This window comes from Anomalospiza imberbis, chromosome 3, assembly GCF_031753505.1.
Source record: "Anomalospiza imberbis isolate Cuckoo-Finch-1a 21T00152 chromosome 3, ASM3175350v1, whole genome shotgun sequence".
NCBI classification, from domain to species: Eukaryota; Metazoa; Chordata; class Aves; order Passeriformes; family Viduidae; genus Anomalospiza; species Anomalospiza imberbis.
The window spans coordinates 64,161,041-64,187,182 of NC_089683.1; the positions used below are offsets into that span (position 1 = coordinate 64,161,041).

At 38.2% G+C, this 26,142-nt stretch overlaps 1 protein-coding gene across 1 annotated transcript in view; it reads right to left on the reverse strand.

Moving 5' to 3' along the window:
- ARFGEF3 (ARFGEF family member 3) overlaps positions 1–26,142 on the reverse strand; it is an 86,825-nt gene that overhangs the window by 42,270 nt on the left and 18,413 nt on the right. Inside the window, exons 5-10 of the mRNA XM_068184810.1 lie at positions 13,581–13,649; positions 8,879–9,001; positions 7,353–7,395; positions 6,322–6,400; positions 4,313–4,417; positions 1,314–1,638 (exon numbers count right to left, since the gene is read on the reverse strand). Of these exons, the coding sequence (XP_068040911.1) occupies positions 1,314–1,638; positions 4,313–4,417; positions 6,322–6,400; positions 7,353–7,395; positions 8,879–9,001; positions 13,581–13,649 (744 nt within the window). The remainder of the gene's footprint in view (positions 1–1,313; positions 1,639–4,312; positions 4,418–6,321; positions 6,401–7,352; positions 7,396–8,878; positions 9,002–13,580; positions 13,650–26,142) is intronic.

Consider the following 26,142-nt stretch of genomic DNA (forward strand, 5'->3'; position numbering starts at 1 on the left):
ATCTAAGCATTATTTAAATACAATAAATAAGTCATAATTCTATCAAGTCCTGGAACCCAAGGTTCCCTACTGTAATGACTCACAGCAAATGAAAACGGCACAGTGATGTTCTACTTATTAAAGCTACCTTTCCTCTTTTTAGATGCAGAAAAGCAAGTAAAGGAGAATATTCAGCAAGAATCACATTTAGAATGTTCTCCAGTGCTTTACATTTTGGACTGATTTTTTTCATCTGATACTGCACACAAGATACTTTTTATGCCTACATAAGTATTTTTCTATTATAGTTTATACCACAGGAAGCCTCTCTCCTCAGCCACCTAGTTACAAAATTATGGAGTCATGCAAAGATAGGCAAAGTGATTCCTTAAGACTCAACCTGCTGGGTGGCACCTTGTTAATGCCCACCAGGAAATACAAACAAGCATGTATTAATAAGCCCAAAGAAGCAACAGGTATGTCCTGCACAAAACATTAGACTAAGCTTTTCCTAAACTTCAGTTATCATCTTGCTATTGTTTAAAATTAGAGAAAGACAATGACAAGATGACTTCTAGTTTAGACAGGAACCAAGGGGGTGGCTGTGTGGTGTTAAGAGAGATTTTTCAGAAACAGAACAGTCTAGGTATGCACAAGCTAGATGAAAAATTCTCTAGGAGATACCGCTGTTCCTACAAATTTCATAAATTTCCTTGTTTTTCACAACATGAGAAGAAAGGTGCCCATGTGGAATAGAAAAGTCCATAATTTCATCTAGTGCTGAAACAAGTCTCCTAGTGTTCCACTTCTAGTACTTTCAGAGACACTGGGCAAGAGGACAGAATGGACTTGTCTTGAAATGGCTTATTAAGCCATTGACAGCTTTCTTGTATCTATTCAAAAAAAGCTCCAAGAAACTGGATTTCAAAAACCTGGCACGTAATCAAAGCATATATTCACCTTAATGCCTGGAAACCACACTGTGAGGATGTGTCTGGGGAAGGATGCCAAAGAAGTTGCAAACTGGATCGTTATGCTCTATCTCACCCAAAAGAGCAGTTGTGACTCAGCGAAGGATCTGCTCCATGCAGCTCCACAGCACGAGCATTGACAGAGTTGCCACAGTAGCTTGCGTTATGGAGACAAATACAGCTATTACAACTGCATCAAACTATTTGTCAGAGTGGTGCTGATGTACCAGCTGTGCTCAGAAAGGACAATTTCAACATCCCTAAGTGGGAAGGTTTGAAATGCATTGGTATGCACGAATCAGCAAAACATACTGTTAAAAACTTTCTTTTACATGCCTGGATTTGCACATGTGATTGCCCTACCTCTTTCATAATTTTGATGGCTTCTACTCGATGTTGAGGTGGTGGGTAAAGCAACATCCGGTGATACAGAGACTGTAGCACAGGCTTCATGGATTCCACTGACCCCACCAGTCGAACCAGTTCTGCTGCAATATAATATATGGTCCGTGCAACGGGCCCACTAAGGGCAGGTGCTGTGGAAGAACAACCTGAACCCCGGCCATGATCAGAGATCCCTGAGGAAGGTGAATCAGCCTCAAGGCAGATGCTGCTGTGGGCAGAGGTGATAGTTTTGTCATGGATTGGATTTCCCAGGATTACTATTAGGGCTGGACACAGTTGCTTCCTGAGAAAGAGAAAAGCAGCAGATGGCAACTGGAAAAAAAATACTCTTACAAGAACAGATTGAAAATAGCCCATGGTTAAATTAGATACACACTCTTGTTTAAATGATCAGTCAAACAGCAGTGGTTAGATAGAAAAACAAATTATGCCAGGGTTTTTTCATCTCTCAAGCATCAGCATGCTAGTCCATATGGAAATGCCTCTGTGTGCTGTAGAAACATGGTAGTGATTTTGCAAGTTCATGTTGCTGCACAGTGCTGTCCCTTTGCAGGATAGCATGTCTGCCTCTTTCACCAGCTGCAGCCTATCATAAGGTAGAAATCCCAGGCTTCCACTGCTCAGTGTCTCTTTTTCAGTTCACCTTGGGAGCTTTAAAAAAACCTGACTAAGCAAGAACTAATCTATGTTAACTAGAAGGCTGAATGTTCCATCACTGAGCTCCACATGCATTATTTTAGTAAGCACCCTTAGTTAGGAGCCTCTGTTTGGCTGTCTTTTGACAACATAATGAAAGCCCTCTGCAATAACTCAAAGTGTGCACTATACTACACATATGCCACTATACAGTAAATACCCATCCTTCCTTCAACTGTCTAATACTCATGTTAAGTGATTCAACAACAGCAGATTTCTCTTCTGTGGAACCAAAGCTAGCTCAGCATTTTGCTCCATTATCTGCTATTTCAGCTTTGAACTCACGCACTTGACATTTTACTTCAGTCTCAAGACCTTAATTTAAGAAGTCAAGTGCTGCATGAGAATGAGTCCCAAATCTGGTTTTCACCCACATCTAGAGGTTCAAGTGAGTACCTGGAACATGCACCCAATTATAAGTAACAATTTATAAAACACATCCTCATGGTAACTACATTTTATTTTCTCAAGGCTTTATGCAGTATAGAATTTTCATTGCTTCTCTTAACAAGATATCTGAAACAGCTCAGCTTTCCCAAGTCACAGAAAGAAAACCAGCTTTTAATAGAACATCAGATACTGACTTTGAATCTGCTTATTCCATTTATTTCTCCAATCAAGTACATTTCAAAACATAAAAAATCACTGCTTAAGAAATATGCCTGTCTCAAAGCAGGCATAATCACAGGTTGCAACAACGATATATTACCCACACATCTTAGTCCTGTCAAAGTGTTTCTGTATCAAACCATGGAGAACACTGTCAGCACACAGAACTAAATTTTCTCTGTCTGCTCCCTTCTTTATCCTCTTTGGGAACTGACTACAAAGTGCCTGTCAAAGTGAAATCTGCGAGCATGTAGGCAACAGCTGCTTAAAGAATAATGACAGCCACCAGTTTGCATCACAGCCTCACCAGACAGGTAGTGTATTAGTGCACACAAAATGTTCAAGTTGATGTCTGCAGCTTAAACTATTTCATATCTTCCTAGTGTTTTGCGTTTTTTTTCTACCACTTAAGCAGGTAGCTGAAGCATGCATGTTTGTTCTTTGGCAGTAGTGCAGGTTAAGAAGTCCCATCCCTGATGGCTTGCCCTCATGGTACACAGTTAGAGATACAAACACCTGTAGATTTGCAGCATAAGCTGGATCGTCAAAAGCACGTAAATCACAAATAAAACAGGAAGTGTTTTCTTTTAACTGAGAAAGTTTCAATGACCTCGCTCACAGGATGGCCCCACAGTCTGTCACATAAGCAGAAAAAGGGTTGGGTGAAATTCAAAGTCAGAAACTTCTTAAGTGAATCTGCCATGAGAGAGAGAGTTCTGCTCTTATGTTAGACCTCTAAGAGGTCCTTGTGCAACACTGCCAAGTGTTGCCAGTCTGAACACCTCCCAGTCTTGCAGCCACTGATGTTCCTGGGACAGCAGGGGGATTACGGGTGCTGTTACATGTTCCATCCTTAGAACTGGGCCCAAGTCAATAACTTCACTTTCAAAAATTACAGGGTAAAAGCACAAGAAACACATTAACAGCCACATATATCTTTCCTTAATACAATCACTTGACAAGGTCAAAAGATGGGCACAGACTGCAAGGAACTACATGCTAGTTACATTCTTGCTTTATTACAATGACTCAATTATCCACAGGCTATAAAAACCCCACTATTTCAATCACAAGGAAAGCAGGATTATTTCAGGTGCTTTGATGTGATGGTACCAATTTAGAGGTAAATATGAACACCAAAAATATAAAGCTTTCCTGGTGAAGTGTATTAAAAAGAAGAATTTCTTGATAAAATAGAAGCACCATTAAGACTATCTAGCCTCAAACTTTACACAACAATGCAGGTCATAATAAGCATTTCTGGTCACCAGCACACATTTGATATTAATTTTGCTTATCTTTCTGTATTATTGTATCAGAACATTAAGAATCTCAACAGTACCTTACTACAACAAGCAGAGCATCTCTGTGTTCAATGCCACACACAAATCCAAACTACTGCAGAAAACATAAGAGGTTTTCTGTTCTGGCTAAATCCATTAGACCTCATTACAGTGATAATTCACTACCGGGATTTAATGTGGTAGCTGAGCAGGCAGTCCCAACCAATTTTATATGAGGCACAGAAAGAACTGATAGTAGGTTAACAGCAAGCTCTGCTCACACCTGGAGGTTTTTTTTCGCAAGGCTGGGGAGCAGGTCCTTTTACATTTACAAACTAAGTATTTGCATTAGTCTTCAGATGTACTCACCATATTAGATCAGTGAATCCTTTGTGCTGGTGCATGCTGGGGGAGGAGCTGTTCAGCATGGAGAGGATACACTCCAAGTAAAGAAGCTGAAGTTGACGATTGTCACTGGCAAAGAAAAGATGCCATTCACACTACATTAAAACTTAATTATGTTTTAAGTTAATAATACTTAATTTTCTAAAATAACCACATTAGTTCACTTGAAAATTACACCATAATTACATTAGTGATTTATTTTGCTTCTATCTATTTGCAATGGTGTGATCACCTGCATCATCCCATTTTTTTGTAGTGATCGCATGCAGTGATCTACTACTTTTAAAAAAAAGTGAAATAATAGGAAGAATAAAACCCAAATAACTATTCAAATTCAATGTAAGAGCTTGGGAAGGAACCTTAAACAGAGGAAAAAGAGACAACAGAAGATTTTGGACTATTGGATAGTTTCCTCAGGCAATCTGAATCATGTTTAGGCTACTCTCTTCTGGTTATTTTTTTTTCTTGGTGACAGCCACAATGGTCAAAAGTTAACATCTCCAAGCAGAAAGTCACACGGTAACATGGCTACCTTTCAGGGCCTTGCCAGTAACTCTATCAGAACCATAAACTCAAGGCAAGCCTCATGAGAAAGAATATTAAAGAACCTGTGGACACCTGGAACTGATACACTTGTAACATGCACTACGCCTGCCCCTACTCTTAACATGAACTGCGGGATCCAGGAGACAAGCAAGGCTGAGGTCTGCCTTATGAAAGGAGCACTCCATGGCAAGTGTACCCACAATTTGGTTTTCACTCCTAAGAAAACCAGGATTTAATAACTCTCTTTTGGTCAGAGATGAGAACTAAAGGAATGCCCTTTCTGATATATGATTGTAGGTCAAGGAAGCTGAAAAGAATGGATTTATCTGAATTGAAATTAAGGAGTGAGAAATAGCTGTTCTTCTGTCACTGCCTGAGCTCCTTTTGTTCATATATATGAATTTGCATCCAAGTACAACAATACCTGTTTCACGTGCCATAGAGAAAACACTGAATCCTGAGGCTCAAAGCTGGATTTCTAACTCTGTGCTATGGAGGGTTGAAAACTGCTGGCTTCTTACATATTTTAAAGGTGACAGATTTTTTCCTCACAACAGTCCATGCCTATCTGGAAAGATACATGCATTCCAGGTACAGATGCCTTCTTTCCCAACAGCTTTACTTACAATGTGTCTTAATGCAGATGATCATCACCTTGACACTTGATCACCTTGATCATACAGTTGACACTTGCATGGGCATGCACAGGGCATCCCTGCACTCTTATTTTCCCAGATGCTGACACTGATTAAATAATGCTAAGTAAGGCACTCCTCTGTAATCCTGCTGTTATTAGAGAGACTCATGGGAAGAAAGTCTGCAAAAAAACTGCACATAGATGCCTGTGCTATCTTTGCCTCTGGTAGTTTCTGAAAATTGTACAGCATATAACACACTTACTGTTCATAACAACCACACTTTAGAAGTTAACATTATGCATTTTCAAGTAGGTAAAGTGTATGATATTCCTAAATTGGAGGAATTATTTGACAGCACAAATTATTTCAATTGGATAAAGGCTGCCTAAGAAGGACAGATTTATTAATTCTGAATATAGTATCTGTTAGGTCTTTCCATGGTTCTTGTAATTGTTATTCTCTCTATGATGGTTCTTCCAGCCAGAAAAGAGAACTCCTTGGATTATTAGTATTTTGTATTAGTATTTTGCTGCTGTATGGAAGTTACCTACAGATTAGAGTTACTGGAAGCTCTGTAAAGCTGAACGGTGCACAAAGAAGGCAAATTTAGCTCCTCATTTCAAGCGAGGATTAAATTAATGCATCATGAACAATACTTTCTCTAGCAAACACTTCATTTAAGCACAGCTTTGTTCCGTAATTCCAGAACTACAACAGTACAACCACATGCATCAGTGAAACTCTCAACCTTCAGGTAATAAATTTAAATTATAAACTTAAATAACTCACTTTATGACAGCCTGGAGCTTCTCACAGAGCACAGTGAGGACAGATACAACATCATCACAAAGAGACTCAGCTGAAGTACCTCCAAAAAGGACAGAGGCATTACATATGAGCAGCTGGATAACAACATCAATTAACTGCATGGGTGTCAGAGCTGGTCAGAGCTTCTAAACAAGGAGGAGGGCTACCAAAATTAATATATAAGATGCAGTAGGAAAAGTGCTAGATTGGAAAGTGATCGCGACAAAACCTGGAGAGAGCACTAATTGCTTACATGCATTTACAGAAGGTTAGTTGAAATAAAATTCAGGTAATAAAATAATTATATAATTAAATAATATAAAAGACTGGCCCTAGTATTTCTACATGGCAGCCAATTTCTGTATCTCTCCCTGCAGTTTCTCTCTTTTACACATTTTCTGATGTTTGACCAACTTCTGGTCTTACAAAAGAATGCTTGTGTTCTTCAAAGATTTTAGCCTCCATTCACACAAGTTCTACAGAAATCCTGAGTGAAGGTCAAAACCAGAGACTATTTTTCCTACTAGAAGATGTTGAAAATTAAGCGACAATGGGAACAGGAAAACATCCTCTTGTAAAATAATCACCTGGCAAGTAGTCAGTATCTAAATAATGTCTTTGGCCTGAAATAGAGTAATGATTGTTTTCAGATTCCACATTCTACTCTGCAAATCTATTTCATTTCAGGAAGTAGAGGCACTTACCAAAACTTTTTCCAGACCACTGAAACTCCTTAATTACAGGAGTTAGCACCTTGAAACAAAAATTTATTACTATGTTGAGTGCAATGCTGTTACCATGGTCCAAATGAAGACACAACTGGAAATATTAGGAGCTAATAGGCCTATCTCAGTTCTTACCACAGGTAACCAAGAAAGCACCAAACTACAGAGAAGTTACAAAATCCCAAGGGTGCAACTCCCATGACATCAAACAGCACTGTGGTGATAAAAAGAAAATTAAGAATAAAAAAGCTGGATTGGAATGCGTCACTAAAAAAGTATTATAAATACCTTGACTCTTGAATTTCTGCAAGGTGTCAGGGTTTTCAACTATCTGTTGAGGAAAGACAAAGGTGGTGTAATTGGTGCAAGGGGCAGAGGAATGTTATAGAAGCAATACTTTAACAGCAGAACTTTCTTAAATTCATGTCCTCTATCTGTTTTGGGCTTTTTCTTAAGGATTTTAAGTGAACTTTTTGCAAAACTTTTTAAAAAATTGTTTAAGATCTGTTTTAACAGTCATTTAGATTAAAGGAAATTGCATCTCATTTAGGTGAAAGTTTTGTAAGTCCTTAAGGGATTTTCTATACCTAGAACAACTCAGTAATAATTAGGCATATAACTTGCACTGAAAATAACTGAGAGAAAAAGTTTAGGCATAGTTTAGACGCCACAAACTACTTAGAAACCAAAATCTATTGAGTATTAGAGAGTTTAGAACATTGACAATGTTAATCCTACAGTGCCAACAGAATTAATGGCCATCAGGAAATGACCTCATACATCGTTTGGTTCAGCTTTGGTATAGGAGTCTGCCTATTGTGCACAACAGGGTCAAGCCAAATTCTCTCAAGCATCAATAACAAAATGTCAGGAACTAAATGCAGTTCTCATATGCTTTTATCTACTCCTCAGCTAAGAAAAGAACTAAGAAAATTGAATTTGCAGACCCAAAATGCTTCTGTTTGTTTGTTTTTTGTTTTTTTTTTGTAAATGCTTTAGCTAGTAAAATGTAGAGCTATTTAGCATCAACTAAAGACAAGTTTACTTAAACTGATTAATCATTTTCGCAGTTGCTCAGCAGGATAAAAGCAATCTAGACTACTAATTCAAAATAAAAGTGATCATCTTGACCCAAAACAGATGTAAGGAAAACAATCTGTACAACTACAGTCCTTAAGTTTTTCTAATAAAGAGAAACTTTTACAAATAATACTTCTTTGACAATATGGTATTATACAAAACAGTACAAACACATGTAAGAAGCCAGTGTAATTCCACATGTACCCAGAACATCTTCAGTGGAAAATGTGCTGGGATGTCATTCAAACAGCTCTCGTGGATTTTAATAATGAAATAAATAAATTTATATTTATTTTTTGCTAACAAATAAAAAAAGAATTAACTTAAAATTATCTTCTGTAAAAAAAAGTAGAAGAAAAATTTCAATTACACTTTCCTTAGTTGAGAATCTGTTTTCACTATGTAAATATTTGTCATGCAAAAAGTTTTGGCAAAACGATTTCAATAGACCTTAGAAAAACAAGAAAACAACATAAAAGAATGGAAAAGACTGAGGCAGCCTGACATCACAACAAGGTCTCTTTTATTCAATGGAAAGAAAAAAAAACAAACCCAGCTAACTAGAGCTGACAATGTAAGAGCTCTGAGGCAGGCATAGTCAGAGCCCAAAAAGGCTTTTAAACAGGATTAATTGAGGAAGTGTCAAATAAAAGCCATAAGGCATTCAGATGAATGAGAACAAAACGGTATGCAGCCATGGACATGGAACCATTTGTTGATGCCAGAAGGCTCACCATGTTTTCTTGCTTTTGTCGTAACTGTAAAGCCAAGTCACTCAACATTTGGCTGAGGGTTGCCCGCACAGCGGTGTTAATGCTCCGCTGGTGACAGCTAGATACATATGTCTCAATGCAAACCTGATGAGGAAACAAGACAGCAGTACAAAGAGATCAACTCCCACTTACCAGGAACACATTTCAGGAGGATACCAAGGTCTCTCACATGCAGATAGTCAGCCTTCCTTACTGTTTCTTATTGCTTTATTAGCACATTAGAAGTTTTTAGCAGTCTTCGTTGGAAAACCAAGTAATTCATCAGTCACACAGCTGCAGGAATGGTAGGGCAAAACTGGCTAAGTCTTCTGTCAAACCCAAGTAATTTTGGTACTTGTCTCACTTTGTACAGAACTCATTGAATGCTACTTTGATTGTTCATCTCTTGATACTTATTGCAACTACCTCTCTGCAAGTCTATGTCTGCAACATAAATACCCTCCCATTCTTCAAGCGTGTTGCTTCTGATGCACAGGTATTTGTCACTAATTTTACAATAATCATTACGTACTGTAACACATCAGAAAACCTTTAAGGCCTTTCTTAACACAGAAAATACAATAGCACTTTACCATAAATAACACAAACAACTGCCTTTTAATATCTGGCAATGCAGCAGCGGGCTTCTCTTCTCAGAGATCCCATGGAAACCAAGGTAACAATAGAAGAACACTGATGGATCATCCAGTTCCCAGCTCCATGCCCAGCTGCTAGCAGTTTTCTGACAATGTGCTGCGCCCAGAGAGTCATGCTTGACTTTTGCCCCAGGTGATGTTGCACAAATGGCTGCTGAAGTGTTACATAGGTAGGATCCTGGGGACAGCACACTGCAAAGTGCAGTTTTTATCCTTCATCAGGTATTTTGTGGGAGGTGCTGGGTCTCTGTAAGACCTGCTGTGACTGGAGTAAACAGTGTAAGCACATTGCACAGTAACTACTAGTAGATAAGTAGATAAAAGTCTTGATGGGGCTGAGCATGTTTGTGACAGAACTGTACGATACAGTCTTCTTGAAGAAGCAGTTTTCGTCCTTTGTCCTGCACTAAGCTTTATCGTTCACAATGACCACAAGAATCCCCCAAATCCAAACCAAGCAAGTAAAAAATGCCAAAAAAGTAAAAGATTGTTCACATACTTTTATATTTTTCAGTTTTAGCAGTTTTATTCTGTCATTGTTTAGGTATATAGCAAGTAAGAACTGTAAATATAAATGGAACTAGCTGTGAGAAGTTATTAAAAATATTAATTCTTAAAAATATAAATATGTAGTACAAATTATATGCATAAGGAGTATACATAAATCCATCTGGTGGACATTTTTGAATGAGAATGATATTATATGATGTAAAGTAATTTTTATAGCTCCCTAATGAGGATGAGTTTTTAAGAAGGAAAAATTAAAGTGATCAGATTACATAGTCTGATCAGTACTGACACAGGCACACAAACAAGACTCTTTATTGTTTCTAACGCCTACTGAAATAAAACCAAGCTGTCAATAGGTCAGCAATGAAGATGTTCTTGTAAGGTGGCCTGGACCAATTCTGCCCATCATTCAGCTATCACTTGAACCCCAGTGGACAAAGTAACCCTAAAAGCTTGTTAACCACATACAGCCTTTCACAGAGACCAAACCATTCCGGTGCTGCTGAGATCATTCTTTTTGAGCTGTACACCTTCTTCTGCAGTATCTGAATTAAGTAATGAAATATCATTCTTAAAGGTAGGCTGACTTTCTGAAAAGAGCATGGTTGGTATCTCCTCCTTTTCTTCCCTCCCCATGCGAGCTAATAAGCAAACAATACTTGATTTGCAATCTTACAGAAGGCCTGTGTTCTAAATGGCTAGGCAAGGTACCTTTTGAAAAGCCACTGATGAAGAAGCAGCAGTAAAAATGCGAGAGCTCAGGGCTCCAAAGAGGTGTGCAATGGACATTTTGATCATTTCATGCATTCGGGGACTTCCAGCTCTATGGCATGCAAAACACAACTAAGAGCAAAACACAGAAGGGTTAGCTAGTGAAACACAACAGAGTTACACAAAATAAACCTCCAGAAGGCACACTGGAGCAACAAACACACACATAAAAACAAGCAACAGCATCCACTAAATTTTCCTGCAGGTGTCTAGGCAAGCATGGGAAGGTGCACAGGGCAAGAGTTAATCTATTTTTAATACTACTAATTTATTTTCAATACTATTAATACTTAGGGCACAAATTATAATACTCTTCATGTTGGATGCTTCCTTAATTTGAAGCTGATAAGGTTCAGAATTATTTCAAGCACCGCTGTTTTGTACACATGAATTGCAAACAATCAGGCAGTGCAAAATGGCCAGACTTTGTAGCTTTGTTTGTCAGAGACAGTCCTCAGGGAGTTCCACCAGTAAGGAAGGCAGCACCTTTCCAATCCTGCAGTGGTTCTACTTGCTACAGAGTGCAGGCTGTAAGGGACTGACTTGGAAAGAAATGGGCACTGGAACAGAAAGCTCCTTTTTGCCACCTTTCCCTTACAGCAAGTCAGGAGGTTAACCAAATGCTGAACTGAGAAATTATTTTCTATTTCCTATTGCTTATACATTGGATAATTCAGATACAAAGGCATAGTGATGCCAGTTGTTAAAGTCTTTGCCTTACCTAAAGCCTGAGCAGAAGGAACTTGTGGAAACATGTATGTGCCTGGTAGGACTTGCTATTTAGAAAGACCTAGGCTATTCAGAAAAACCTGAGGAAGTATTTTCTCAAGAAGTGTGGAAAAAATAACTGTACCCCCAAACACTCCAAAGAGAGGCAAGCACACTCTGTATTACTGCTTGCTCTGATTCATTGAAGGAAATTAGTTTTGCTTGCTTTGCTGGCCCATCTCACCATGCATTAGAGTCTTGTTCGCAATAAAAGAAAAGAACTAGCAATGTCCTAATTTATATCAGTACTCTAGCAAAGCTTTTTAAAAACCAGATTGGCCTTCTGAGAATAAAAGTGTAGTGCAACTGCCAAATCCAGCAGAGTTTCACATCAATCTGTGAAAGACAACTACCAATTTTCAGAATACTTTTTATGAATAACAACCCTGTTGTTTACAGAACAGGGAGAACAGAAAATATTAATTCTGATTATTTCTACAGTTTATACCACACAGACCATGACTGATTGACCATTTGCCCCCAGTCTCAGGTAGTGCTCTTAAAGACTGAAAGATGAAGGGTTCAGAGCCATTAAATAATTTTGCCAGCAAGCACTTTGTTTAATCTCAAACTCTTTACCTACAGCCAAGAAATGCACTAAGCTGAATTCATCAGCTTTTGCCTCACATGTTAGGAAGTCTGTGAGAAATGTGAGAAAAACTGCAATAGGGGAAATTATCTGTATTTTTTTTTCAGTGTGTGACACTGACATAAAGAGGGTTTAGTAGAAATTTTAAAACTGTGGCTTGCTTTAAGTAGCAATTCAGTTCATCCCTGCTGCAGCATCTACAGATGGGGCTTACAAAGACCTCCAAAAATAGCCACACCTTATGGTCTCACCTAGCACAAGAGAAACCAAAATCTAAGCTGTGCTAATCTAGAACGATTACTATCTTTTTCATCTGGTATATGTTATATACATGAACTCTTTATGTTGTATCCTTGCCTTTAAAGCCCTTTTTTCTTTTACAAAATGGAAGTAATTTTCTTTTGTTCCCTGTTATCCCTATAACTCCTTTCTCAGCTTCCAGTAAGATAAGGCAAGGTCAGTTTTATTCTTGAACTCAGAAAATACTGTAACTTCCAGCTGAAGTAAGCTATTTTCACATGGGATTTTTGCTTTTACAAAAAAAACCCACCCCAAATACCAAAAACTGAGAAGTAACACATCTCTAAATGTCTATAGACACTTGGGAGTGTAGGACATAAAGGTAGCATTTACATTCCTTCATGGACACCAGCTCTGCCCATACCATGTTAACATGTAATTTTATAATAGATTCTGCACACAGCAGTGCGTGTTGCACAGGAGGATTAAGTGTTCCTGTGCATCTTCTCTAAGCTGAACAAACAGCCCATAGCTTGCAACACACTACTAAAAATATCACCCACCTACAAAGGCTCAGGTAATATGCCTGCAGGTATGTTTTTCTACAACCAAAACTCCTTTACAATTTAATTCAGACTAAAATCTAATGGAATAAAGGGAGTAGAGTGACTAACAACCCAATGGATCAAGGAGCATTATAAGTATTTTACTTGGATGTGTCAAGAAAGAGATACACACAAGGAACATTGAGGCACTTGGGCTAACATGGCACACTATGGCTTATAAACTTCTCTTCAGGAAACTTCATTAGTGTTAGAGTTGCAGCCAGTAAGAAATCAGCACAGTGCTGTTTTATGAAGAACTCAAGACAATTCTTCTATTGCAAAAAGCAAAATAAACATGAGAAGTAGTAAATGTGCAATGCTGTAATATAAAATTATCAGTCATCCTCTAAGACTGCCTTCCCATGCAAGCCCACATATGACCGACTTGCAACTGTTTCTTCACACTAGGCATAAGGTAATACCAGTCCTAAAGATGGTAGACGTGCTTTTAGACTGGTTCAGTTTCAGGTTACATATGGAAGACATACTCTAGGTAGTGGGGAAAGGTTAAGTGACACAAGCTGTGGTATAACAGAGGCACTTACCTCAGCAATCTTCAACACCGAACTGCCATTCAGCTCAAAGGTGGAGGTATATGTTATACAGAGCAAGACCTTGCATCAAAAGAGAGGAAATGAGAAAAAATTAAGTTTCAGCCATTATTGACTCTCCTTCCCAGCCATGTGCTTCCAGGCATAACTCCTTCCAATTTTGAGAAAAGCATCAGAAGCTTCTTAGCACCGTATGTTATTGAGATAGAGGAGTTCCTCCTGAGAAGCTGCATCTGTTGGCCCCATAGGCACCAAACAATGGATTACTTATTGCTGTCTCCTACATATGATGACCAAAAGGAAGATAACCCAGTGATAAACTCTGGCCTTGGACCCCTATTCATATTTTAACCACAAGCTTTGAATGATTTATAATCGGTCCTTCCATCCATTTCTATCAATATAACAAAAGAGGAAGGAAAAATACAATGCAAGTTATTACTTAAGTGGCACAGACAGATAAGTATTATGTGAAACACGCCATTAATTACTGCCTGAGGATTTCCCAGCACAGGTTATTTCCACTAAGTGTATTATAGTCACTTGATAATAAGTAGCTAAAAAACAATCCCTAAGCCCTAGTTCATGAAGAGAGGCTTGTTTTGTCCTGAATTCAGCAGGAAGAATAAGACACTGAAAGACCAATTCAACATCTTACTTTGAAGAGAATGGGAGGAAGAATGTGATGCAAACCACCAGGGTAAATGGGTGAGTGAGGCAATGTGGTGAGAGGTGCTGTAGTGTGATGCCTTTTGTGTCTGGAGATGTCTTCCCTCTCTCCTGTCTTCCTTTCCAATCTCTTCTGCCTTACAGAAGACAGAGTCTGAGCTACTGTTCTCTCTCCTTCAAAGTATAAAATCCCTCCAGCACCAGAATTTATGTTTGGCTTGGTCTGAAATAGTATGAGTTTCTTGGGATAAGTGTACCAGCAAATATCAATCACATTAACACTAATGTATTGGTCCCTACAGCTCCTCAGCCCTACGCAGAACTACTATTCTCTGCTTCACAAGGAAGTTTGGGGCATCAGATAAGTCGACATTACTGGCTGTTAACTAGAAGCAAAGTACAGAAGTGTTCACAGGTGAGTGTGACATTTTCCTGAAGGAAGACATAAATAAACTGTTTTGCACTTTGAGAGCCATACTGAAAAGTTTCTATACACTGAAATGCACTCTACCTTTACAAATGCTTTTCTTAGCAGAAAACCTGTATTTCACTACTACAGGATGTCACACCTTACTCTAAAGTTGTACGGTTTTCCGTTTGTTTCTTTGCACTTCTGTTTTGTAAATAAAATACCAACAAGGAGCTTGATCCTGTTCTTACAGAAGATGATTTTACTACAAAAAGTGTTCCAAGTAAACCACTGTGTAATGGCAATTTTACAGTTTTCTGTATATGATATCTTGACTTTTCTCCTTCATAAATAGAAGCTGAATAATGTGGATAAATACTAGAGTTAGTGAAAACAACAGAAAAGGGCGCTACTCTTACGAATTACAATAGTCCTGCACTAGAAACTTTTTTAGATATTTAGCATTTATCTTTGGAGCAAAGCAAAGTTTCTGAGCCAAAGTCCTTCCTCACAGTTTCTCTTTTATTTGAAATGGACAGAATGGATTTTCTTAAAAGTGTTATACACCTCAATATTACAAGGAGACATACAAGCTACATAGCAGTTGAACTTGCCAGAGAAACAATCTAATTCTAACCAGAAACAATTAAGAATGTTGTACTTTGTATTTCTTGATGGGAACTCCACAAATTTCTCTGCAATCCATAACATTTACTGGTCCATGCACAAGTGCCAGTGAAAAGGAACTGTGGTACCTTTCCTCCTGTCCCCAGAACAAATTCTATAGAACAACAGAAAAGTAATTGGTCAATTACAAAAACTCTCAATAATCTCATTTGGCTAATAACTACATAAGTTATAAGGGCTGTTATTTCCATCTGCTGCTCAGTCCATATGTGAAAAATTTAAAACTTTGAAGCCAAACAATTTTGTTTAGCACTAACTGGATTCTTAACTACTGGCTAGCCTCATAGTCAGCTGTGGGGCCTCACTTTCTCAGCTATTAATTACCCTGAAGTTTTATTGACATTTCTAATAGCTGTGAAAGCTAAGCAGCTGGCTAAAAACATATATTCAGTACTTAAGGAAAACCTGATTTGCACCCTCCAGACACCACTGTGTAAAACACAGGTGTAGAACACAGTTCCTAAACACAGAAAGAGACGAGTGTTACCTCCCACAGACAAATCTCTTCTTATCACACTAAGACCCGCGATGGACATCCATGACTAATCCTATTCAATGGTTTGTGTGTCCTGATTTTCCCTGCTTGTAAAACCTTATTTACTTCATGCAATTTTCTGCTCTCTTGTCCCATCTTGTCTTTGTAGGATGTGTTACTATCTAATCCTTTCCACAGATCAAAACTTGGATGCCAATACACTATGATTCATGGAAGGACACACCAGTTCAGCATTCTTTTAAGCCTTTGCTCTTCAAAATCTCTTTCTTTCAGCTTTTATAGAGTGAATTGTGAAGTCAGTGCATATGTATATATATACTCACATATATATATATATTCCTTTCTGTCACAAATGCCAAAAACCTGCATGTAACACGTGAATGATAGAAACATCAGAGATCAAGCTCAGTAAGGAAGTGATGATCAAAACTTTGCTATGAAGCAAAAGAGAATTTCAGCAAAAAGACCGCTAAGTTTTGACTGCTCTTCTTTGTGAAAAATAAGATCTGCGAACCCACTAGCTAGAGAAAGGGCATACAATCTGATGCAATCAAATGACAGAAATACAAGTTATCAGCCAGTATATTCTTGGCTTACTCCACTGCTACCACTTTCCCTCACAAATCATTTGTAAGTTCTGAAACACATCTCTGACCAATACACAAGACTGTTCTCAGCTATGATTTCCATCAGCACTGCTGCAGGGCTCATTTACAGTCTTGGCAATGATCCAAACACTTAACTTGCATGTTTTCCCATTTATGTGGAACAAACAAAAAGACAGCAGGCTCCTCTTTTAGATTACTGGATGAAAAATCGGACTAAAACCAAACAAACAAAACAAAACTTAATAATTCTGATCCACTGAAAACATTGAATCTCCAGATAGGTACCTCCATAAACTGCTTAACTACCCATGACACTAACTCAAACAATTTGTATTTTAAAAAATTAAAGAAAAGGAAGATAGAGGCTTTCTTAGGCAATGACATGTTTTTGCAACCACTGGTATGGAAAGCAAAAACAAAACTACAAAGCAGTTCCTAATAACTAGAAAGCAATTCCAGTAAAAAAGAAAATTGAAAATTAGCTTTTACTGATTGGTATGGATTCTAAAACACATTTTGTTTCTTTTTTTTTTTTTTTTAAGAAGGAACTTTTATGACTGTAGAGATAGTTTCAAAGTCACACAGCTTCCAGGATTTTTTAATTGGCTTGCATTATCATGCAAACGCACAATGAGATCACATTTCCAAAAATGGTTTATTCATAACTAAAGTATTTATTTTAGTTACTGTAGAAGCTCTGACAGTCATGGAACAAGAAATATAATTCCTACTCTCTAGAGTACCAGGATACAGTCTCAAATGTAGTATAAGAGCATGCACATGGGTAGTTTTCACAATATGTAGAAACAAAACCAAAAAACTCTGCTTCTGATAGGTCAATTGAAACAAAATATACAGGATTTGAAGTGCAATGCAATTAAACTGACATCACTATGTCTATCCATCCTGTGCCATGTGCTCTAGGATGACCCTGCTTGAGCAGAGAGATTGGACCAGATGACCACTGTGGTCCCTTACAGCCTTACCCGCTCTGTGATTCTGTGGGATTCTGTACTTTAAGAGAGAGTATTCCAGGCCACATCAGATAGGGATCTGAACAACCTGGTCTAGTGGAAGATGTCCCAGTCCATGGCAGGGGCATTGGAGCTAGATGAACTTTAAGGTTCCTTTTAACCCGAACCATTCTGTGACCTCGTGAAGAGGAAAAAACTAGGAACGTTTTTAGATTGTTAGGCTGCCTAGCATTGCTGGCCAAGTTCCTTAAGTGCTTAGTATGTATCTGTAATACAAAGCAATTCTCACGTTGAAGAGCTTATGGTGGAGGCACATGAAATAAACACAGTGTGTAGAAAAGAAAGCAGTACCTGCAAAAAAAAGAGAAAAGGTCCAAAACTTTACAATTTACAAAGAAAACAATTTTGCAACTACCTCTAATCCCTTTGTGGGATTTATAAAAGAAGCCTTTCCTGACTTACTTTATTTGCAGGATAGTAAACTTGGATGCAATGTGCGTCAGATCCTGCCCCTCAGAGGAAAGCCCTGATAGGAAAGACAGCTCTTTACCTCATTCAGTAGTATGATATTTAAAGTCATCCAGTATTTCTGCAAAATAGTTTGGACAGGAGGTGTCCCCATATTTATCAGAATAACTGGTAACCTGCTCATGTCGCACTCTTTGGCCTTGAAGGAAAACAAGGGCAAGAGAAACAAAGCACATTAATGAAGTCATTTACACTGTGTTACCATGTGTCACTGTACCAAACAGCAGATTTTAATTATGGAGAGAGAGGAGAGTGTGTCTGCTATGAATTAGTAAACCCATAAATGCTGCTCAGCATTATGAATGCACCAGGGCTTCAGACATAAGGACTATAGGAGAACCTCACACATCATCAGCAATGACATGCTGAGTGCTCCGAGAAGAAAATGCCCATTTAGTTCACTAGATTAAAACAGAACTGCTGCTGAGCACTAGTAATGGTGGCATGAAACCAAGTGAAGCTTCTGCTTATGCAGTACAGTTGTAGAAGGGAAAGAAATTATTCAAAGTTTGATACATACTTAATGTTTGTCAACATTCTGACAGGAAGTTTTATTTTTAGAATTTTAATGATTAAAGGCAGGGAAAAATAAAGAAAAAGGCTGAACAGCAGCACTAGGATGACATTTTCTCCTTTACAGGTTACAACCTAGTCAGGTATACTGCATTACTTTACAAATTATAATATGCAAATCTGAGTAAAACAAAAGTGAAAAAGGAGAAATACCAAACCAGAAAACACCAACAAATAGTTTAAAAGAGTTCTCAAATAAAAATGAAGTTTCATGCACCAATTACTAAAATGATTCAAAAGGACGTCAACACATGGATGTAAGTAAAGCCAGAGCTGTCAAGGAAATAAAGAACAGGTGTCTCCCCTGGGTGGAAAATTCTGACATTTATTCTTGACAAGAGAATTTTTTGGGCAAGGGAGAGGGAAGATAACTCCCTTGCTCTCAGATAATGCAAGACTGTAACAGGGAAATATTCTGCATGGCAATGTACTTTACAACAGCTGATTTAAAATTACTGTTTCAAGTCACTAGATTAATAGGCAAGAAGTTAGCCTCAAGACAACCTAGGAAGTGGTGTCCCATGGGCTGTTTGGCCTGCCAGAGGATTTTACCCTATCCCTGACCATATCCTGACCTGCACCCAGGAAAATGATATTAAAAAGCCAGATAAGCTGGTTTCGTGGTTGCATCATCAACTGCCACATCACATACAGTTTCTGCGTCTTTTTCCTCTCTAACAAGAGACGTGAGGAGCTCCAGGGTGGAGGACCCAAGGAGCTGGCTGGCAGTGTCAGAACAGTTTATTGGGACACAAGCTCTCCCCTCAGCTGCCCCCAGGACCAGATGGTGCTGACAGCTGTGGTAGCAGTGGCCCTAACCATGGGATGCTCATAAGCAAGAAGGTCTAAACTGGGTGCATCTGTGCACAGCTGTGGCATACCTGCAGTACAGGTACAATTGCATGCAAAAGCTATGGCAAGTGACCCTTTCATGCCACTGTTGTGTGGCCACTTTGGCTGGCAGAACTTGCCACTGTTGCCATCAGTAAGCATTAATGTCTGGCAGCAGGCAAAAGACTAAAAGGCCATATGTCAAAGTTAAAGGGTTTCTATATTTGGGGTTCTGACCATATAATATCTTTGCAATTCATTTTTGTAATGATTAAGTGAACTCCAGGTTCTTGGTATGTGTGTCAGATTAAAAAAAGTGTATAAGAACTTGTACTTCCACACTTGATAGGTGTGAAATTACACTTTACAGAGCTAGGGACTTTCTGCTTTTTGGTTGATGCCAATGATTTTGATTATACCACACCAAATGTAATAGTTCCAATGTGACAGAATGAGCATGTTCTCTATTTGAAAACACCTTCATAACCTCACAACTCTGAGACAGTTAAAACTTTTTGCACTAGAATTTCTTCAGGAAAGAAACTAAGCCTGCTTTTCTATCCTGCAAATCTTTTAAGCTGACCAACACTCTGCTGGGATTTTTGAAATTACACATCTGATGAAACCCACAGAGGTTGTTCAGGGATAGAATTCAAGCAAAGAAAGGTAGTGAGGAAAAGCCATGGATCCCAGAAGTTTCATTATAGAGATACTGCATTCACTACTGACTGGTTTAGGCAGTTATCCTCCAGCATCCATTTGGTCACATTCAGCCCATTACCATTATTATTCTTTTGGATTCCTCAAGGAGAAAGCTCTGCTATTTAATTCAAGACTAGTTTTGGCTACAATGACCAGGCACCTAAGAACCAGGGGAATTCTTTAATCACAGTACTAGGCATTTACTATGGTTCTTATTAAGTCAGGAAAGGATGAGCTTATCTTGAAGCACACAAGGTAGGTCATTCAATCCACTAGAATTAACCTGGTTACTTATAACTAAGCACATTAATAAAATGACTTTCAAAAATAACCAGAAAGAAGTAAAATGAGACAAGCAAACCCAAGAGGGTCTGAATTTGTAGTTGGCCTACATTACAAAAATTTAACTTATGAAAAGGCTAAGCACTAAGAACTCTATATAGCATTTCTCAGCAGGATTGATCTTAAAAAAAAAAATTCTTATTTGCATGATACTGTGCAAGCCTTTACAGAATCCCCTCTTTAATGGAGCAGATGTTAACACACCTCCATTTGATTTTACAGTTCAAGACAAAGCAAAACAGTTGTAAATTACATTCTACTAAGCATAACCACATCATATGTAGAAAAATATATTTCATAAACATTAATCCTAAAACAATGAGAAGATATGTATCTGTGAGAGCTTAGGAGTGATTATCTAATTTATTAATATTCAATTGTTTAGAATATAATCATGCATAGAGACTGGGATTGTACAGTTGTGTTGCGTCAACATTTTGGATCAAACACTTTGGAGCCATTTTTCAAATATGTAAGTGGTTCTCTGTCTTGGAGGGCTCAGCAGCAACAAAGATCCTAACAAGTTCTCTGAAACAATTAACTGTAAGTTTTGCTTGGATGGTCAAGCACAGTCCAGTTTCATTCAATATTTGCATCAGATTAGGACTACCTCCCTGAACCTGTAACAACATGGTTGTACAAACCCTGAAACAGGTCAACTAAAAGTGTTATGAAAACTAAGGCCAAAAAAAAATTGTCGCTAAACTTTCTCAGACTCCTTGTAGACTTTCAATATTGACCTTCTCAAGTGACTAATTAGATACCATAACTGGAGCCCTATCAATTTAATTAGTTACTACAGAATATAAATTAATAAAAACTAGGAGATGAGTCTTAGCACTCAAAGAATCACTTTGCACCTTTAAAGCATTATGGTAGCAATCTTGGAAAGAACAGTTGCTAATACCCAAACTAAAGACAGTCTGTCCTAACACAAACTAAGTTTTACCACAGAACTCTAAGTCCGATTTCAGTTCCAAATATATCCAAAGTGAAAACTGAAATCACAAAAAGAGCTGTCTAGTATTATTACTGGAGAGCTCCCAAATGCTGTATTAATGGATCAGTGAAAAGACAAAGAGAAAAGATTGCCTCCACAGAGCACATTTAGCAAGGATTCATTAAACCTCTTTCACAGATAAAATAGACTTCTGGCTGACTCCTCACTGAAAGCCTAGAGAAGAAAAAATCCCATATTTGCCCATCTGCAAGAAATACACCTAATCCACAAACAAATGCAAGTTGGAGTCACTGGGAATAAACTAGTCTTTCCTAAATGAAACTGCTGTTTGCCATGGATAATAGGTAAATAATGGGAACTAGAACAGTCTTCCCTCTAAAGCCACTTTGGAGGATTATTTTTTGGTTTCAAAGCAATCTTCAAGTCTATTCAAAAACCACCACAAGTAAGGTAGCTGCAATTCAACCGTGTGAAGTCTTGTCAGATGTAGTAAGAAACAAAGCTTGGAATTTTCACTGACAGAAACAGAGTATATGTTCATAACATTTCCAGCATATCACCATTAATTAGAAAAGTGAAATAAAGAACAAGTATTTGGAAAAGCATCAAATGCAAAAACTGGGTTTCTTTCACAAGAGGTCATTATTCTTTTTCTTGCTTGAAAATTTCTGTCTACAAGCTCTAAATTTCCCCAGAAATCGGGACACAGGCTGGACTGAAATGCACTGAATTATATCACAAGGCTGTCTCTGTGACTGAAGAAAACAAAACGATGCAGTAGAAAGGGAAATTTTACATGATCAATCACACCTTTGTCTTAAGAGCAACCTTCTTACTTCAGTACCCATTACATTACAGTGTCTCTGGTTTATCTGGAGAATTTGTTTCTGTGTATCTGGTTTGTCTGAAGAACTTGTTTCTGTGTCAGGACTCATCTAGTAATTTGCAATTCTTCATTAAACGTTTTTTGTTGTTATCTGAGAATAATGTTATCACAGTCAGATAGAAGTACTGCATTATTAAGAAGATGATCAACTCATAAATGAAAGTGACTATAACATGCATGATAATAAAGGCAGAAGAAAAAAAGAAAAAAAATCCAAATGTCTCTGCTGTTTAGGATTCCTTCCATACTTCCCACTTCCTCAATATTTGGTTTCAGTTGCTTGAGTGCCACACTTACATTCAAAGCCCAGTTCTAGTCTTTCACAGAGGGATAGCATTCTAGGGTCAGGGCTAGGAATGAAGAATTACCAAAAACTCAGAGAGACAGTAAAAATCACAGAATTGCTGAGGTTTGAAGTGACTGAAATCCAAGGGTTCAGCTATAGATTAGATTCCCAGTTTCCTTTTCCACTGCCGATCTGAAAATATTTGACAGTGCTTTTGTCAATACTGTATGTATTCCTCCAAGCAAAGGTCTAACTGCACAAAGCAGAAGTACTTCAGCCATTTTAAAAACATCTGAAGCCAGAATTTAAAAGAATCAAGCCAGGGGGAGGAAAAAATCAGAATTCCCTGACTCCACAACTGAACTCAAAAACGTGTATTAATCTTCAGTCCAGAACAAGTCCCCTTTCTGCTGCAGACTATCTATAGTTTGTTAGTCTAGTGCTTAATGTCAACAAAATATCCCAAGCCCTCAATGTGAGATACACCCCTGTACTTCACTCAACTATAACATGGCACCATGTCACACAACAAAATTTTCCCACTGCTGAGCCAGCCCCAGCGCATGATCATGTTCATCCAAGGAAAGTGCTAAATTACTGCACCCTGATTTTTCCTATGCATCTGCAGCTGTAGAAATAGAGCAGTGAGTCACTTTAGTATCTCACTGATAAAACATCCCATTTGATTAGCAATCAATATATCTCTTCCTTCCTACATGAATATTCAAAAGAAAATATAAAAGTATAAATATTTAATTATTCAGTTTGAAACTGAAGTTATGGATGTATAACAAAATCATCAGCAAGATACTGTATGACTCTGTGATTTTTCCTTTCCACTGATACAGCCAGTTGAGCATAGTAAAACACAAACTGGTAACACACATGTTAGAAGGCTTTTCAATCTTATGGTAACAAAGATGACAACTGCAAAGATGAATACTAAGGTGGCCTTGTGTCAGATACACTATTCTCTCTAGTCAGACTTTCTGAATTATCTCAGTATCTTTTAATATAAATGAAAGCACTTAAATAACCTCACTTTAGTCCCTGGTGTGAAAATACTAATAAATCTCTACCATAAAATATATCAGAGATACAGAGAATACACAGAGTGGGTAGTAATTGAGATATTCTAAAGAAATATTTGGTTTAGCGGTTAAATAATATACAAGTCTGAATGCAAAATTTATATACCCAGACAGCTTGCTTTGATATGTGGAAAATCAAAGACAGTCAGTACACCTGTGTTTGTTATTCATGCCCATTCATGTCAAAGAGAAACCACAGCCTTTCTCCCTTCCTCACTGAAAAGATCACTGCCATTTTTGGGCATAAAAGTGCTGTTGGCGTAAGATTTACCCAGTGATTAGCAATTATAAGGGTGTTCTGCAAGAAAAATTAACAGGGACTTCAGAGTATCACTTCTATTCTAGAAATTCAAGGAAGGAATTTCCCCATATAATGACTACATGAAAAACCTTTCTAAAGAGAAAGGCACAATCCCCAACAGGTATTCAGAGGAACCTGAGACAAAGGTAAGAAGTACCTCACCTAGCACACAGGAGAGAGATAATGTGAGAGGGGAAGGCTTTAAGTTCATCTTGACAGTTGCATTTGGGCAGTTTAAATCTTCCCTGGCTGCCCAGGATTCACTCCTGCACAGTCCCCAGCCATGGCCTTGAAGTCTGAATGTTATCAGAGTGCTGGTTTTGTGATCCTCCAATATGGCAATCCGCAGAGCATTCCACAACACTCACCCTTAAAAATCAGGAGGATTTGACTAGCCATAGTCAATGTCCTTCCATTTTTAAAACAGAGGCCCCAGCTGTTTGTTTTTTTCAGTTCCAGAAGAGAAACAGCTAGCACTCTTCTCCATTTATTTACAGCAACCATTACAGCTACTCATACCATTCCTCTCTAAGGATGGCTCTTCACAATACTGGATATGGTCAAAAAGTGTGTGAGCAAGGCAAATAACTGCCCTTGCACCTCTTTTCTTTCATTGCCAATTCCAACATGCAGTCATCTGAATGTAAAAAGCATCTCTATAGAATGCTCTCCTCAGCTGATCAGATCCCTTCACACCTCCATCTGTAATACAGGTGGGTCACAACAAACCATTAACATAAATACCCAAGACTTTTTTTTGATAGTATGTGATGTGTGAATTTCTGCTATACTCTTACTGGGAACAGCAGGAGATATTTTGGATAGGACTTTGAAAAAAAAACCCAAATACATTTAAGTGATTTAGGAGCTTCCACCCCAGCAACGTAAAGTGAATTCTGTACTCCTGCATGCCTACTTTCACACTGATTTTACATGACTAAAAGCTTTTGCGTAGTCTTTGATGGTTGCATTCTTAATACCGCTACGACTGCTGCCAACTGTGCAGCGAGTCAAAGAACCAGGCTGGCACCACAGCTGACAGAGTTTCACACAAACCTGCTCCACTCAGCAGTGTCTAATATCTATCTGCACTAGATAAAGGTGTATTTTATCTCCTCCAGATGGAATAACACAGTCTAATATCCAATCATAAGCTGTCTTGAGGACACATTTTAGCAGATCCAAGGACATAAACACATTGCTGAGACCAGCTGCTAGAAATCCCCCTCCTTCCCCCCAAAAGGCTTTAGCCATTCATCAGGCTTGGGTTAGCTAACAACATTTTCAAGTGTTGCAATGGCGTCTGTAACCTTCAGACATGTCTAAAGACGTGTCTGCTTGATTTGACTGTCAGGCAAGGCTGATGAGGCTAATGAGTTTGTGTTTTAACTGTCCTGATTACAATATGTTTTGGCCCTCTGGTCTCGTGAAGTATTTAAATCAAAATAGAATTTTGCTTTGTTCTCAGAATGTAAAGTTGAAGTTGTAGCCCAATTTTTACAATACATACATTTCACTCAGGATTTGCACATTAAAATTTCACTCAGTGAAATTAAGACAATGTTCTCTTTTCTCTTTTGCACTTAAACTGGAACTGAACATGTTTTTCTAATTTAAAAAAAAAGCATACATCAATACAATTTTTGGCTTGGGTTTTCTGTGGTTTGATGTTTTGAAACTATATTTGCTTCTCACATGTCAAAACAACTTGAGAAGATGTTTACTCAGACATGTAGAAAAATACAGTGTTCACATTCTTCTTAGTGTGGGGGCTTTGCCTCGCAGATGTACATTAAAGCTTTCAAAGAAACTGTGCATGCACATTCTGAATCTGTAACACTCAAGAATGTAAAAAAAGCGACTTGCAAAAAATTACTGCATTCCAAGAGGGGCCTGTTGGTTCAGTACAGCAAGTATTTAACTCTTTCACTTTCCCTCTGTAGAGACAAGAGGCAGGAAGGAGGTGTGCTGGGTTAGGAATGCAGAGCAGAGTGCTACTAGTTAAGCAGAAGCCTGCTGCCATAAAACAGGTAACAGTCCACACAAATACCACCCCCTGTTTTTTTGTTGCTAGGTTCACCCCTCTGCATGCTCTGACTCAGTGTGCATATTCCACCTCCAGTGGTAAAGAGTACAGCTCGTAGAGAGCAGTTTCTGAGTGGATAATATATGTTCATTAGACACAAGATGTCACATGGAAGAAACAAAGTAA